This window comes from Equus quagga, chromosome 7, assembly GCF_021613505.1.
Source record: "Equus quagga isolate Etosha38 chromosome 7, UCLA_HA_Equagga_1.0, whole genome shotgun sequence".
NCBI classification, from domain to species: domain Eukaryota; kingdom Metazoa; phylum Chordata; class Mammalia; order Perissodactyla; family Equidae; genus Equus; species Equus quagga.
In genome coordinates this window covers 51265390-51280820 of record NC_060273.1, presented here as the reverse complement: position 1 = coordinate 51280820, position 15431 = coordinate 51265390, and the positions used below count along the sequence as shown (strand labels likewise).

The window sequence follows — 15431 nt, the reverse complement described above, 5'->3', positions numbered from 1 at the left end:
TGTATGCTCTCACTTAGATGTGGAATCTAGAAAAACCAAACAAGCTCACAGATAAAGAGAACAGATGGCTGTGGCCAGAGGCAGGGAGTAGGGGGTGGGCAAAATTGGTGAAGGGGTCAAAGGTACAAACTTCCAGTTATAAAATGAGTAAGTCATGGGGATGTAATGTACAGCCTGGCGACTACAGTTAATGATACTGTACTGTATATTTGAAAGTTGCTAAAGAGTAGATCTTTAAACTTTTTTTTTTAACATTTGGTTTTATTTTTTGTGTGTGTGCTTTTTCTTCCCCAAACCCTCCCAGTACATAGCTGTATATTTTAGTCATGGGTCCTTCTAGTTGTGGCATGTGGGATGCCACCTGAATGTGGCCTGATGAGCAGTGCCATGTCCGTGGCCAGGATTCGAACCAGCGAAACCCTGGGCTGCCACAGCAGAGTGTGTGAACTTAACCAGTCGGCCACAGAGCCAGCCCCTAAAGAGTAGATCTTAGAAGTTCTCATCACAAGAAAAAAAATTTGGGGGGCTGGTCCCATGGCCTAGTGGTTAAGTTCAGTGTGCTCTGCTTTGGTGGCCTGGGTTTGGTTCCCGGGTGCAGACCTACACCACTCGTTGGCAGCCATGCTGAGGTGGTGTCCCACATACAAAGTAGAGGAGGATTGGCACAGATGTTAGCTCAGGGTAAATCTTCCTCAAGCAAAAAGAGGAAGAGTGGCACCAGATGCTAGTTCAGGGCAAATCTTCCTGACTAAAAAAAAAAAATTTTTTGTAACTATGTGTGGTAATGGATGTTAAGTAGACTTGTGGAGATCCTTTTGCAGTATATACAAATATCGAACACTATGTTGTACACCTGAAACTAGCATAATGTTGTGTGTCAAAAAAATATGTGGTCAAGGTGCTGGCCTGGTCGCACAGTGGTTAAGTGCGCACGTTGTGCTTCGGCAGCCCAGGGTTCGCCGGTTCAGATCCCGGGTGTGGACATGGTAGCACTTGGCAAGCCATGCTGTGGTTGGCATCCCACATATAAAGTAAAGGAAGATGGGCATGGATGTTAGCTCAGGGCCAGTCTTCCTCAGCAAAAAGAGGAGGATTGGCAGCAGATGTTAGCTCAGGGCTAACCTTCCTCAAAAAAAAAAAAAATGTGGTCCAGAAATTAACAACAAACATACAGTGAAGGTACAGCCAGTATGGAAAACAGTATGCCAGTTCCTAAAGAAATTAAACATAGAATTACATGATCCAGCAGTTCCACTTCTGGGGTATACGCCACAAAGAATTGAAGGCAAGGACTCGAACAGATATTTGTACACTCATGTACACAGCAGCATTATTCAAAATAGCTGAAGGATGGAAGCAACCTAAGTGTCCGTGGATGGATGAATGAACAAATGAAATGCAGTATAAACAGATGATGGAATACTACGCAGCCTTAAAAAGGAAGGACATTCTGACACATGCTACAAGGTGGATGAACCTTCAGGACACCATGTTAAGTGAGACAAGCCAGCCACAAAAGGACAAATACTGTATGATTCCATTTATATGAGGTACATAGAGGAGTCACATTTATAGACAGAAAGTAGAATGGTGGTTACCAGGGGCGAGGGAGGGGGAGGATGGGGAGTTGTTTAATGAGCAGTTTCAGGTGGAGAGGATGAAAAAGTTCTGGACGTGGAGGGTGGTGACGGCTGCACAACACTGTGAACAGCCTTAATGTCGCTGAACTGTACACTTAAAAACGGTTGAAATGGTAAATTTTCTCTTCCTTGTATTTTACCGCAATCCAAAAATGCAGTGACCGTGGTTCGGTAGAGGTTCACAGCAGCTGGGACATGGCGGGTTCTCAGGTCCCCAAGGACACACAGTGGCTGCCGTGTGCTTCCCCAGGGGCGCAGGTGCTTTCCGAGGCGCCTTCATCCTTCTAAGAGGGACTCCCTAGGAGCTCTCCAAGGACACATTCTTATGGTCCCAGGACAAGGGCAGGGAGAAAAGTCAGCACATCTGCAGTTCTCTCCAGCCAGGTGGGCCTCGTTTCTCTGCTGAAGATAGTAACGAACACACCGTCCGAGGCAGCTTCTTCAGATGTCCGGGTGACAGGGCACAAACTCAGCTCCATGCAGTGACATTCCCAAGAACAGTGAAATTCTAGGATCTACAGCAGCATTTTCCCAAGTGTGCTCTGTGGGACGTTCTTAAATGTCACATGGAAAAGAAGGTTGTTATCAAATACATGTTGGAAACACTGGATTAATCCAGGGCAAACAGCTTCTTGACGGCAGGATTTCCAGCGCTTGTCACGTGCTGGTGTGTGATGCAGATCCCCCAGGAGCCAGGCTTGGAGGACACTCACGCAACTGTTTGCCAAATGGATCTGACCGCGCAACACTTCTTGATGATCGAGTGAGGGACTGATGCTCCGTAAACACGCTTCGGAAAACCTTCATTTAGAGAAGACTAATAAAACAGAAGACGCGCATACATCACACCTGGGGCGGGCAAAGCACAGCCCTCGGGCCTCGTCCATCCAGCTGCCTATTTTTTCAGAGCTGAGAATGGTTTTTACACGTTCAAACGGTTACATTTTTAAATAGTTATGTAAGTACTTGCATAACATTCTGGTTTTGCCTCTGGCTCCCAAAGCCCAAAATATTTACCATCTGACTCTTAGAAAAAATTTTTTTTAACTTTTTATTATTTGTTTATTTATTGAAGTAGAATTGACATGCAATATCATCTTCATTTCAGGTGGCTGACTCTTTAAGGAAAGTTTGCCAGCTCCTGTACTTGGCAATGAAAATACCTGAAGGCTTTTCTTTTTGCTCTTCATAGAAACAACAATAATTATGATGCGCCATTAGAAGTGCCTACTATGTGCTAGGCATACGTTATTTCCATTAATCTTCACAACTCTGTGAGAAAGGCATTATTGTCCTCATTTTACAGCTGAGGACACTGCGTATCAGAGAGGTGAAGTGCATGCCAGAGCCAGAACTCAAGCCCCGGGTGGTCTCCCCAGCAAAGTCCATAACCGTTCCTTTGTCAGCAGTTTACACAGTGGGATCCACACATCCCGGTGGGGATAAGACGAGTCATTGCAACGTGGCCGTGCTAGAAAAGCTCCAGTTTTCCACCTGTGTCTCTTGTGTCTCCCTGTGAGACTCCTTTATTACTCACAGACACTTCACTTCTGACACTTCTGTCACCAAATGTGTCAGGTTTGTCCCATGCCAAGTGATTCTCTGCAACATCAGCTCGTGTCCTGCAATTTAATTCAATTCTAACACTATCTGCCTGGAGATAGTATTGGACTCCCCGGGTTAAGAGTTCAGTCCCTCAAGACTGCCCCCACCTCAGATGCCAATCGCAAGTAGGAGGTCCCCGGATTACCCACAACTGCTGTCTGATTTGGATACAAATCAGAGGTTCCCACGACCTCCTTCTCAGATTCAATTAATTTGCTAGAGTAGCTCACAGAACTCAGGGAAACACTTACACTTACCAATTTAGTAAAGGAAATGATAAAGGATACAGAGGAGCAGCCAGATGAAGAGATATATAGGGTGAGGTCTGGGAGGGTCCCAAGCCAGGAGCTTCTGTCCCCATGGTGTCACCCTCACAGTGTGAATGTGCTCTCCAACCTGGAAGCAGTCTGAGCCCCACACTATTGGGATGTTTAGGAAGGCTTCCTCAGGTAGGCACGATGGACCACTAACTCCATTTTCAGCCCCTCTTCCTTCTCAAGAGGAGGGGGGCGGGGCTCAAAAGTCCAAGCTTCTAATCATGGCTTGGTCTTCCTGGTGACCAGCCCCCTTCAGGAGCCATCGAGGAACCCACCCAGAGTTATCTCATTCTAGAACAAAAGACAATCCTTTCGCCCAGGAATTTACAAGGGTTTTAGGAGCCCTGTGTCAGAAACCGGTGTCGAAGACCAAATACTAAAACAAAAGAAGCTCCAGTGCCCTCCTCACTTAGGAAATTACAAGGGTCTCAGGAGCTCTGCGCCAGGGGCCGGGGGCAGAGACCCAGAAAGACTTTCTATTATCTCACAGTAATGAAAAATTAGACCTCTTAATTATATATATTTTAGCTTATCCTTCAGATACTTTTAATGTCGTATATAGATTCTGTTATAATATACAATACTATTGTAAAAAATTAGCTAAAATTCTCCTAATCAGTAGCCAAGAGACAGTTTTTAAGGAGTCTAATAAATCGCTCCCCTTTCTCCTCACCGAAGTTCAGGACGAACTGAGAGAGAGAGTGGGATCAAGGAATCAGAGGACAAATGTCAGCTTTATTTTCATTTACTTATTTATTTTTTTTTTTGAGGAAGATTAGCCCTGAGCTAACTGCTGTCAATCCTCCTTTTTGCTGAGGAAGACGCCCTGAGCTAACATCCGTGCCCATCTTTCTCTACTTTATACGTGGGATGTCTACCACAGATGGCTTTTTGCCAAGCGGTGCCAAGTCTGCACCCAGGATCCGAACCGGTGAACCACGGGCCGCCGAAGTGGAATGTGCAAACTTAACCGCTGTGCCACTGGGCCGGCCCCTCAGCTTTATTCTTGAGAGAGCGTGAGGGAACCTGGCTGAAGTGAGGTGTGCGCCAGTCAAGGGTTTCCTAAACCTGCACCCCAGAACCAGACACACTCATTGACCCAGCCACAGGCGCGCCTCAAAAGCAGAGGATTTCTTTTGTGGGGGCCCACTAATCCTCCCAGTGTCAGGGGCCAAGTGGAAAGACTGCTCCCCGAGGACATCTGACCCCAAACAGGAGAGGAAGGGGCTGAGCTATGCAAGTCTGGCTCCTGCCCCCCTAAATATCCATCACCTAGATACTTCTCTTCTCCCCTCGGGAGAGAGAGGGCTGGAACATCACCCTAGTGTAGCTCTCTTCACGTGGAAGGGAACACCAAGCATGGAGTGTAAGAATTTCCCACCTAAGAATCTTGTACATGATATGTTTATTTAGCAAGACATCTATTTTATTTACTTATATACTGCATATATGCTGAAAATTTTATTGGCAGTACACAATGAAAACTATTTGAAGACTACTATTCTAAACTATACTGTACTAGCGTGTGGCCAAGTTCCACGCAGTTTAAAAGAATTAGAGAATGTAATTATTGTAGGATCTGGGCCTCCTGGGCCTTGAGATGAAGCTGGGCTTTATTAACTTGAATTTGACTGCTCTGAACACTGCCGTTAATTTATAGGTCTCTAAAGGAAAACCTGTTTATGAAGTAGAAAACCAATTCCATTCCTGGGGCCACTTTCTGAACAGTTTCCTTCCCGCGGCGATCTCACTACGCGGAAATCCATTCGGATGGCTCTGAGTTAGACCACTAGCAACTAGGAAACCTTGCAGTTCATGAGCACTTCTCCATTTGAAGAAGGATGTTGTCCTCATGATGCTGTGAATGTCAGCGTTGAAGATTGGGCTGCAGTGAGGGGTGGAATCAGGGTGAAGGACCAGCTAAGAGCTGTAGTTCAGATAACATTCCAGGCAGAGCTGAAATGTAAAATTTGACATTTTCCAGAGTTCACTGCATAAAACATGGCTCCTGCTAGATGCTCTGTGAATGGTTTCATGGTCAAGTATGTTTGAGGAACCCAATATAAACAAACTCCCTCTCAGACACTCACACTGCATGTTATTATATAAGAGGCTTGGAGAAGTCCTGGAATACAGAAACTTCAACTTTACTTAACACCACATTTCTCAAACTAACGTGTCCACAGAATACTTATTTCAGAATATCCATTGACGTTGGTTTTGGAAAACACACTTTGGAAAATGCTGAATGTAAAGATTATAGATCTGGGAGCCACCAGGTCTATTAAGGTAAGCGGCTTTGGCGTTGAAGATCCAAGTTCATCCTCATATTAGCTGTGACCAGGGGTAAACTTAACCTCTGACTCTTAATTTCCATCCACAAAGTGGGTATAATAATTCCTATTTAGAAGAACTATAGCAAACACTAAAGAGAGAATATCTATAAGGTACCCAGCCAACAGCAGGTACTCAACAAAAGTCAGAGCTTTCCCCTTAATTATGGAGTTAGCTGTTTGCCAGAGGAAGTATTTCTTGAGTAAGATTTTGAATCCAGGAAATAATATCAGGACAAGATATGTACTTTGACCAGCATTTGGGAGGGGCTGTAGGGTGAGTTAAAGAGCTATACGGGACCAGATGTGCCACGTATGAGCGATGCAAGACCGTGATCCTGTGCCTCTACCTTTCTGAAACCCAGAGCCTTCATATGTAAAGTGCAGACAGCTACTTCATGAAATACAAGTGTGTGGACAGGGCTGGCCTGGTGGCGCAGTGGTTAAGTTCACAAGTTCCACTTTGGCAGCCTGGGGTTCACGGGTTCAGATCCCAGGTGTGGACCTATGCACGGCTTATCAAGCCATGCCGTGGCAGGCGTCCCACATATAAAGTAGAGGAAGATGGGCACGGATGTTGGGTCATGGCCAATCTTCCTCAGCAAAAAGAGGAGGATTGGTGGCAGCTGTTAGCTCAGGGCTAATCTTCCTCAAAAAAAAAAAAAAATAAAAGTATGTGGAGAGTGCCCCACAGGCCTGGAACACAGTAAATGCTCAGAAAAATAACAATGACATCAATAATTAATAGTATGAAGCATCACTTCTGAACACTTATACTATGCCAGGCCAGGTGCTAGTCTGGCCGTTTCTCAAAAGTGGAGCATGCAGGCTACTTCCTCACAAGGGACTTCGTAAGGATGCAGATTCCTGCTGGGTCCGACTTGCAGGGCGAGCAGCCCAGGCATGTGCACTTTGACAAGTGCCCGGCTAATTCCTACAGTCACTAAAACTTGAGAACCATTGACTGGGAGACACGGGTTGCGAGATGGTAGGACGTCACACCTGGACCAAATGGACGCTGCATTAGAGACGGGATGACCATGAAACCACTCACAGCACCTAGCACCCACAAATTCACCACGGCCCCTCAGAGCAGGGAGAGTGATCGTGGGTGGTTGGCGTGGCATTCCTGGCAGACAACAAAGGGAATGATGAAGGTGCCGGCTCCGAGTGAGACCCGAAGGCAGGCAGTGGGGTAAGCGCCCCTGACAGAGGAAGTCAGGTTTGGTGCCTGACCACAGTCCATTCCCATCCCATCCCATGAGGCTCAAGTGCTCTTGCACACCTGTCTGAGAAGCCCGTGCCACTGACATTGCCAGTTGTATTCTTAAGACTAAGCGCTCTTGGTTTGGAAGATTTGGGAGAAAATGCTCCCAAGGGGAGCCGGAAACACATCATGATTTTTCCTTCGAGATGAATATATCAGTGACCATTGCTCCTAAGCAAGGTCTGCCAGGTCATTGCACTCTTTGGAATATTTCCTCCAAGGAGGATGAATGTCATGTACATCCTCCCCACTGAAGTTCAAGGACTCTCCTGGTCCTATTCTTCTCTCCTTAGGGAGGTGGGGTGCCGGTGTCACTTTGTTTAAAGATTCACCTGGGAACAAGACGGTTCAACACTAGGTGGGTTGTGCCTTGCCTCTGCCCCTGGGAAAATACTAAGGCATCAGGCAGGGCAGTCCCTGCAGCCCAACCATGGCTGCACCCTGCCCTCCTCCGCACACTCTCGCCATCAGTAGGCAAGGCCAGCGAGAGGTTCGAGACGCCCTGGACTCGTGAAGTCTTCCATCTTTAGGCACAGAGCTGAGAATAGGTGGCAGGTACCCGGGGAATACAAGGAAGCTTTCCTTAATTTCTGGACGTTGCAGTTCAAAGAATCAGAGTGCACTAGGGCCCAGAGAGGAGTCACTCCTATTTCTGGGCAGTGCCCAAACACAGCACACAGGCTTCTGTTCTCTGATCCCCAAACTCCAGGCCAAGATGCCAGGGCACAAAGCTAGGCAACCTTTCTTCAGCCAAATAAAATCCATAGACACTGCATCTTCCCAATGAAGCTTGAAACCAGTCAAGCACTTTATTAAAAAAAAAAAGAAAAAGAAAAAGTCTAATGGTAAAGTGTATAGTCCATACATGCTACAGCTAATTGTTCACCACCCCTCCCCCCTCATATTATATATTCTCACGTATTTTTTTGTGTTAAAAGGAAACGAAAAACACCACCGGAATCTGTCAGTTTGCCGAGGGTTTGAGGAATTTGCTGAGATATCCAGCGAGCTCCAGCGTTATCCTACGAGCAGACACACAGTGGTGGGGCCATGCTGTGAGAGCTCACTGGTCCTAGAGGGATGCAAGAAATGGCTAGTGGCTCCCTGAAGCAGGAAATGTGAGATGTAGCTAAGGTAACCATAGTTTATCATCACCCTCGTAAGAGTGGAAGGGGTGTTACTAAGAATTACATGGGCATGAAGGCATGGACAGGTGTGCACTGGGGTGAAACACGGACACCTTTGTCGTGTTAGAATTGCTTATTGCTGTAACGAGCCTGGCAGGGGCTCCTCCTTTGGATGTTTACAGGAGCCCCAAAAGTGAAGGCTACTGGCTGTGGCACTGGGTTTGGCCTCTTCAAGAACCAAAGAGGGTGAGCCCCTTATCCCTGACTGGAGCTAAAAGGCCTACTGGACAGAAAGGGAAAGATGGAATGTTGAAGCACGATGAGGGGCTCAGTAACTCGGCAGGGGAGCACCAGAAACCAGACACCCCCTGCCGAGCCAGACAGTCAAGTCCGTGGGAAGGGTCCTCAGCAGCGGGTCCACGGCTTCAACTCTGCAGCTCTGCAACTCTGTCTGCAACCGTCACGGGCTGCGGTCCCTCGAGATGTCAGGACCTTAGCCAAGTTAGGAGCAATTCCTCGGGCTGAGGGAGGGCACCCTGCACCCTCAGGCCTCAGCGTGAGTCAATTTCCCACTCATCCAGGCCACACAGTTTGACATTAGGTAATCTTTGGTCTATGGTATGGTATGGCTGTTTCAGCAAAAGCCCTGAAGGATGGGCCTGGACAACCAAGAGGGGAACAGGACTGCCATGCATGGCTGAGGCTAAGTGCCCACCGTCACAGTCCCAAGACCTGGGCAAGACCTCCCAGGGAGCAGTCTGACCCAACACTTCGAGACTCGGGCACAATGGAAGGACGGGAGCCAAGCCTCAAATGTTCTTGTTCTTGATGATGTTGAGCTGCCAGCTATTTGAGGGCGGAGCAATTTCTTTTATCCCACTCAGTGCTGCATACTTGATACAGGCTGAATAAATACTAGATTGTCCATCCCTTCGCCTTAGGTCCTTCCAAACCTTGGGAGACTTGGCACCTGCCCTTTAATGTGTCAAGCTTGTTTTCCTACATTCCACCTGGTAATAAGATCCCCAGTGGGCTCAGAAACGTTCTGAGGCCAAGAACTTTGCCTAAGAAATCGATTACCTGGAGAGGCCTTGTGGTGGAGGCTTCAAATGACCACTGGGAGCCGGATACGGGCTTTAGCAATTCCTCAGTAGGGCAGGGCATTGAAAGTGCTTCGAGCAGAGCCCAGCTCTCCCCACGTCTCAGCCCGGGAGGATGACATAAACCCACACAATGGGAAAGAGATTTGGAGCGAAAAATCTGAACAAAGGCCTGTTTTATCAAGTGGGCGTCCTAAAACTCAGATTTTCCAAAGATTTGATGGCACCACAAGCTGTAGTTTTGCCCTAGAATGCAAGACAAAATAGTCACCACAAGAAAGTAAGCAGGGGTGAGTTAAGGGAAAAACCCACCTTCGCCCGCCTTTTGGGTGGGCATTTGGCCTGTGATTTGGCCTACTGACACGTGTGATGATGGGGTGCAGGGAGGAGAAACCTAAATTAAGAGGGAGGGTCACCTGCTTCCCTGGAAGCAAGCACCATGCACAGTTCACTGCTGACGGCAGAGGAGAAGTCACGGGCATCAGGGAGAAAACGGCCAGCTTGGTCAGCATGTGGATGAAGCTGGGCATGGGGCTAGACCCCCAGAACCTAAACTTTCTCACCGCGGGTCGGGCTAACCCTACACACCTCACGGGGTTGTCGTGAGGATTAAGTTAAAGGAGGGAGCATGTTTAAGCACCGGTGACCTGCCCGGAGCTTGGCATGGGAGTTGTAACTATAGCCCTGGACATTTCCACAGCTGTAACTCCAGGGGAGTTTTGCCTATGCTCCATCAATTGCTCACAGAATAGTGGCCACGGTCTTGGATGGCATAAACCCAACTCCCCAGGCAAGGACAGCGAGCGAGTGCCACCGGCCATCAAGACGCCCCACTTCCAGTTGCCTGGGGAAGTGCCTACCACTGTGGCAAAAAGGAGCTGGAGAGAGGAGTCCTCAGGCCATAGACGTGTCCTGAGGAAGGTGAACAGAGAGGAATGAGGCTTCAGTACCTGCAGTTCACATCAGAATAACAACAACAACAATAATAATAATAAAAACTGAAATTCCTTGCAGGAGAACTTTCTGTCCAGAGAAAGGTGGAGCCAGTTCATTCCCACCCAGCTGACAAACGGGAGGAGGGAACGAGGCCAAAGACAACCGCTTCAGTGGAGTCAGCAAACACAAAACACAGCTCACACAGCCAGGCGCGGAGCTGCACGCAGCTTGGTCCACCCAGCGCCCAGCACGCAGCAGGCGCTCACGGAACACTTGGAAAGGGCAATGAAAGCAGAAAGCGAATCAGAAGAAAAAAATTTAGTTTGTCTTTTGAAATGTAGTCAAATCCCGCACAACAGCTTCACAAAAGCTGTTTAAGCCAAAGTGGATCAAAAACTCAGGAAAACGTGCTATGAGGTCTCCTCTCAAGCGAGGGGACCTTGAAGAGGTGGGTGGCCCTTTCCCAGCCTCCCTTCTCCCCCTAAGGCTTCTGGGCGTCAGGCAAGGGGCCTGCAGGCGCTGCGAGGAGCACCTCGGGACTCTGCCCCAGATCCCCGGGGAGATGCAATTTACAGACTGACGGAAGAACATAAAGATACTCCTGTGGGTCAGAGGAAGCTCTTTCTCCTGCTGAAGCATCCAGAGCCCATGGGGGGGGTGGGGGCAGGAAGGGGGCTGTTCGCACATAAATCTTTGGCACTGCAGGTGGACAGCAAGTGTCCCCAGGAGAGCTGGCCTTGTGGTTCCAAAAGCACCGCAGTGGATGAACACTCTCAACTGGACATCTCTGGGGCAGGACAGGGCCACTTCCTCTTCTCCTGCAGGGTGGGGGAGGGTGGGGAGGGGTTCTGCCCTTTCACCCCCCAGGTTGCCTGGTCCACAGTAAGAGCTCCAGGCAGGAGCCAGAAGCCCCGGGTCCAGATTCTAGTTCTGCAGTGCAGCTGTGCCTCTGCGTGCCTCAGTGAACCACATCTGTCAAAATGGGTCAAATGGCTGCCCTGGGTTCCTCCCAGTGAGATAAGAGAGAGGGAAAGTACAGGAGAAAAAGAGAAAACCCCTCTCCCCATGCCAGAGAGGAGCAGGAAGCTCGAGCACAGAGGGAAAGGAGGCGTCTGCCTGGCCCTTGGGTCCCTGTCCCTTTTTGGGGTACTGCTTGCTAGGCTCAGTTTGGTGGAGGTCCCTGAGCCACCAGGCCCCTCGAGGCTGGCATGTGAGACTGCTTCAGCTCCCTTGCTCATGAGCTCTATCCCGCTGAAGGGGCACCAGCACAGGCGCAGGAAACAGGGCTCTGTGGCAGCCACCAGGGCTCTGAGCATCCCCATGCACGGAGCAGCTGCCGAGGGACCAGGGCCGCCTTCAGGGTATGCTGCAGTGGGCTGGAGGGGTGGTGGGTGTGAGAGCAGCCACAAATGTCCCCTCACCCACACAAGGAAGCGACTTGGCTCCTGGCACCTGGCCAGCTTCTCCCTGTCGCCTGTCTGGTTTGCTTCTTATGGGGGGAAGGGCACAGGCACAGAAGTCAGGCAGGCCTGCATTCAAATCCTCTTTTCTCCCCTTCCTAGCTAGAATGCCTTGGGCACACTGAGCCCGAGTTTCCTCATCTATAAAATGGGTATAATGTTGTGAGAGAAGGTGTTTGTGAGGGTTGAAACATGAAGGTAAAGTGTCAAGTTCAGAGTCTGGCACCTACTGCTATTCAGCAAAGGGAACGGCCCCCTTATTCAAACAAACTTTGAGATTCTTGCTCTAAGTAGACAAAAGTGGAACGCCCCAAGGCGAGTGGGGATTCTTATTCGAAAGCCCTAGGATGGATGAGCGTGCAGCAGGAGGGTGAGGCACGCTCGGAGCTGGAACTACCCTTCAGGACTATCAGGGTCCCAAGACAGAAGAAGATGGAAGGCAGGATGGCCGATCAGACCTCCAGGCCCACTTCTGGGGCAGCTGCATCTGGTTGAACCTGAGAGGCCTTGGTCCCGTGGCCTCAGGGAAGAGGACACCTCCCTGGGATTGGCAATGGAGCCCACTTCTAAGGGATGAAGTTCTTTCTGGTACCAGGCATCTTGGAAACTGAGTGAATAAAGTCAGTGGGCTTTGAGAGACTTGGAGAAATCAGAGCAAGCTGTCACGGACTGGGTAGGGGCCAGAAAGGCTGCTCCTTACAACGCCTGGTCCAAGCCACGAGAAACATTTTCTGCAGATGGTGGGTTCTGGTCCCTCTGCTGGGTGGGCAATGCCACTGGCCTTAAGGCAGAGATGCTGAGTGAAGAGAAAGCAAGGGTGTGTCTCTGAGCCTCCAGGGGATGCTGTGATGGGAGGGATCACTCTCCACCCACAGGGGGAAGAAATCAGGTACTCCAGACTCTGCCTTCCTTTGGAGCTGGTGGAGGAGGATAAATTAAGAGGCATATTAAATACGTGGGTAAAGCCAGCGGGGATGCTTAGGACGTCCAGGCACGGAGGGAGGCTGCTACGGCTTCTTTCTGAGATAGTTGGAAGGGATCCACCCTTCCCAGGGCGGGGCCCCACTCAGGACCTGGCAGAACCACCAGCCGCTGCTGTTCTTTTCCCGGACCTCGAACACTGTCCCCTCCTGGAAGCTGCTGGTATCTTCGTCTCCTTCAAAGTTCGCCACAGCCACATACAAGTCCTTCAGGCCGTCGGCGTTGGGAACCGGGGCTGCAGCCATTTTCTCCCTGTTTTCTCCGATCTTGCCCGTCACCCGTGGCCCCGGCCCGCCTTTGCCTCGCATGTCCTCCTGGCTCCCTAAGGAGTTGGACAGAAAAGGTTTGGCTTTTGGAGGGACGAGGAGGGCCCGGCCTGGGGCAGGAGCTCCCTTGCCTTCGTTGGCCTCACGCGGCGGCCCTCTGACCTCTGGGAGGGGCCTGGACGCTGAGGAGGTTTTCTTGGGTGGGGGTGGTCTCCGGGGCGGGACCACAGGTCTTTGCTGGGGAGCCTCTTGGAGAGGGACGGGCACATTCTTCGGCCCAGGATCCGCGGTCTTGGCCGGCCTTGGTGGGGCTCTGCATGACATCTCCTTTGGGTTGAGCCCATCCTGTTTGCCCGTCCTGTCCGTGGCGCGGCCGGGCCCCTCCCCGGGGAGGAAGCTGCGGCTGAAGGCCCCGTCTTGCCCCCCGACAGCCTGGTGGCTGCTCTCCCCGTCCGCTGAGGGTTTCTCCTGGGACTTGGCGGGCCTGAGCTTGCTCCTGAGGCTGCAGATGTCCACTGGGTCTTCGCCCTGAGGGGGCTCTGTCCTGGGGGAGGGAGCTGGCTTGGGCCTCACCTGAGGTTTGGACTTCAAGAAGGGATGCTGGGGTGCGGCTTCTGGCCTCTCCTCTGGGGGGTCGGCTTTGGGTTTGGAGACGGGTCGGAGGTTGGGCTTCTTCACCTCCTTGGCCAATACTTTGTGGCCACACTCCAGCCCCATCTCATTTTTCAGCTGGAACAACTTGCTTTTGTCAGGTTTGGGCTCCGGCTTCCTGCCCTCCCGGGCTGGGGGGGTGAGTTTGGCTGGAATCATCGGCAGAATCACGCCAGGGGGCTTGGGTGAGGAGCCGCGGAGCTGCTCCGCCCTCTGCCGCTCCCGCTCCTGCACCTCCTCTTCCGACTTCATGATGGATTCTTTCCGGGGAGGGAGGCTGGGCTTCTCCTCCAGGTCGGGGTCCGAGATCTCCTCGTAGCCTGCGCACGAGGACATGTCTGAAGACACCTTCCTCAGGGCCTCCTTACCACCCTTCCAGTCTTTGGACCACGCTATCCCGGAGTCCACAGCACCGGGGGGTGCCTCGGGCAGGGGCCGGGAGGGGCCCACGGCTTCACTGCCGGTGTTGTTCTCCATCGGGGCTGCATCTCCCAGCCGGAGCTGGGTCACCTCGTTGGGCAAGGGAGCCAGAAAGTTGGGTCTTGAGGCATTACTGGTCTTCTTATACTTATCAATGAAGGTTGCTGGGGCCCATCCTTCCTTATCTTCAATCTGAATGTACCACCAGCCACTCAAGTTTTTCTCAATCACCTGAAAGGGAGGACAGAAGAAAGCTCTTAGTAGGGATGGTCTCAGGGCCAGCGTACCAGCGTGGGCCGGGAGAACCCACATGCAGCTGGGCTTCTAGAAGCAGGAGTTCCGCACTGGGCAGGTGCCCAGACAACATCTCTGGTGGACCATCTCTGGAGACTTTACTGTGTATCAGGAACATCCTACATGGGACTGGGTGCCCTCACAAGCAGTCCCTGAGACGTGGACCTGGGTGCAGGAAGTGGATTTGAGAGGCGATCTCAGGAAGCACAAGTGAGGGATGGGGAAGGAGAGAGCCAGTTTTTGCTCTGGCCTCTGGGGCTTAATCCGCCAGCGACCCTCTGAAAGATGATGCAGAACCAGACGCAGTCCACCGGGGTGGGGACTTCTACCTCCTGATTCCTGGTCCCTCTCCCCAGGGCATTAACTCGCCCTCTTTCTGGGTAGTGCCCTGAGGCAGGTGTAGGAGGTGGGACGCTGTCAGCTGCAGGGACCTGAGTGCAGCTGCAGGTCAACTTGGGGTCAGGACGCAGGGCAGGCCACCAGCAGCGTCTGCTACAATTCTAAAGAAGGACAAGGCAAAACCCACACATACCCAAAACGAGCCTTGACGGCTGCTCCTTTGGTTGAGCACCACACGAGGTGGCTGGCTGGTGTTTACAGGCCACACTGTATGAAGTGTATCCTTAAACACGGGCCACACTCAGCTCGTGTGCAGACGCAGGGGAACCGCTGCTGCTGGACGTGAAACAGACTTTCATCTCACCCCCTTCTCGCTCTGGGCCACACACCCACGGAATGAAACGGCGGGTGGAACTGCTCACATTATTTAAGATCTTCCGTTTCCTGTCTCCTTTTTGTTCAGTATCGTGTGGCTGAATTGATGTGGGTGAAAGGTTTGCATGCTGCATGTTATAGGCTGAACGGCGTCCCCTCCAAATCCATATGTTGAAGCCTTACTCCCCTGTACCTTACAATGGGACTGTATTTGGAGATGGGAGCTTTTTAAAATTTTTTTAATTTTTAAATTTTTTTTTTAAGGAAGATTAGCCCTGAGCTAACTGCTGCCAATCTTCCTCTTTTTTGCTGAGGAAGAC

At 50.8% G+C, this 15431-nt stretch overlaps 1 protein-coding gene across 5 annotated transcripts in view; it reads right to left on the bottom strand.

Moving 5' to 3' along the window:
• Positions 1-7939: 7939 nt before the first annotated feature.
• Positions 7940-15431, bottom strand: part of SH3PXD2B (SH3 and PX domains 2B) — a 103194-nt gene continuing 95702 nt past the window's right edge. For all 5 annotated transcript variants that reach the window (XM_046667582.1, XM_046667579.1, XM_046667583.1 and 2 more), the window contains one exon: positions 7940-14334. In XM_046667582.1, coding sequence (XP_046523538.1) covers positions 12793-14334 — 1542 coding nt within the window. In that variant the 3' untranslated portion in view covers positions 7940-12792. The remainder of the gene's footprint in view (positions 14335-15431) is intronic.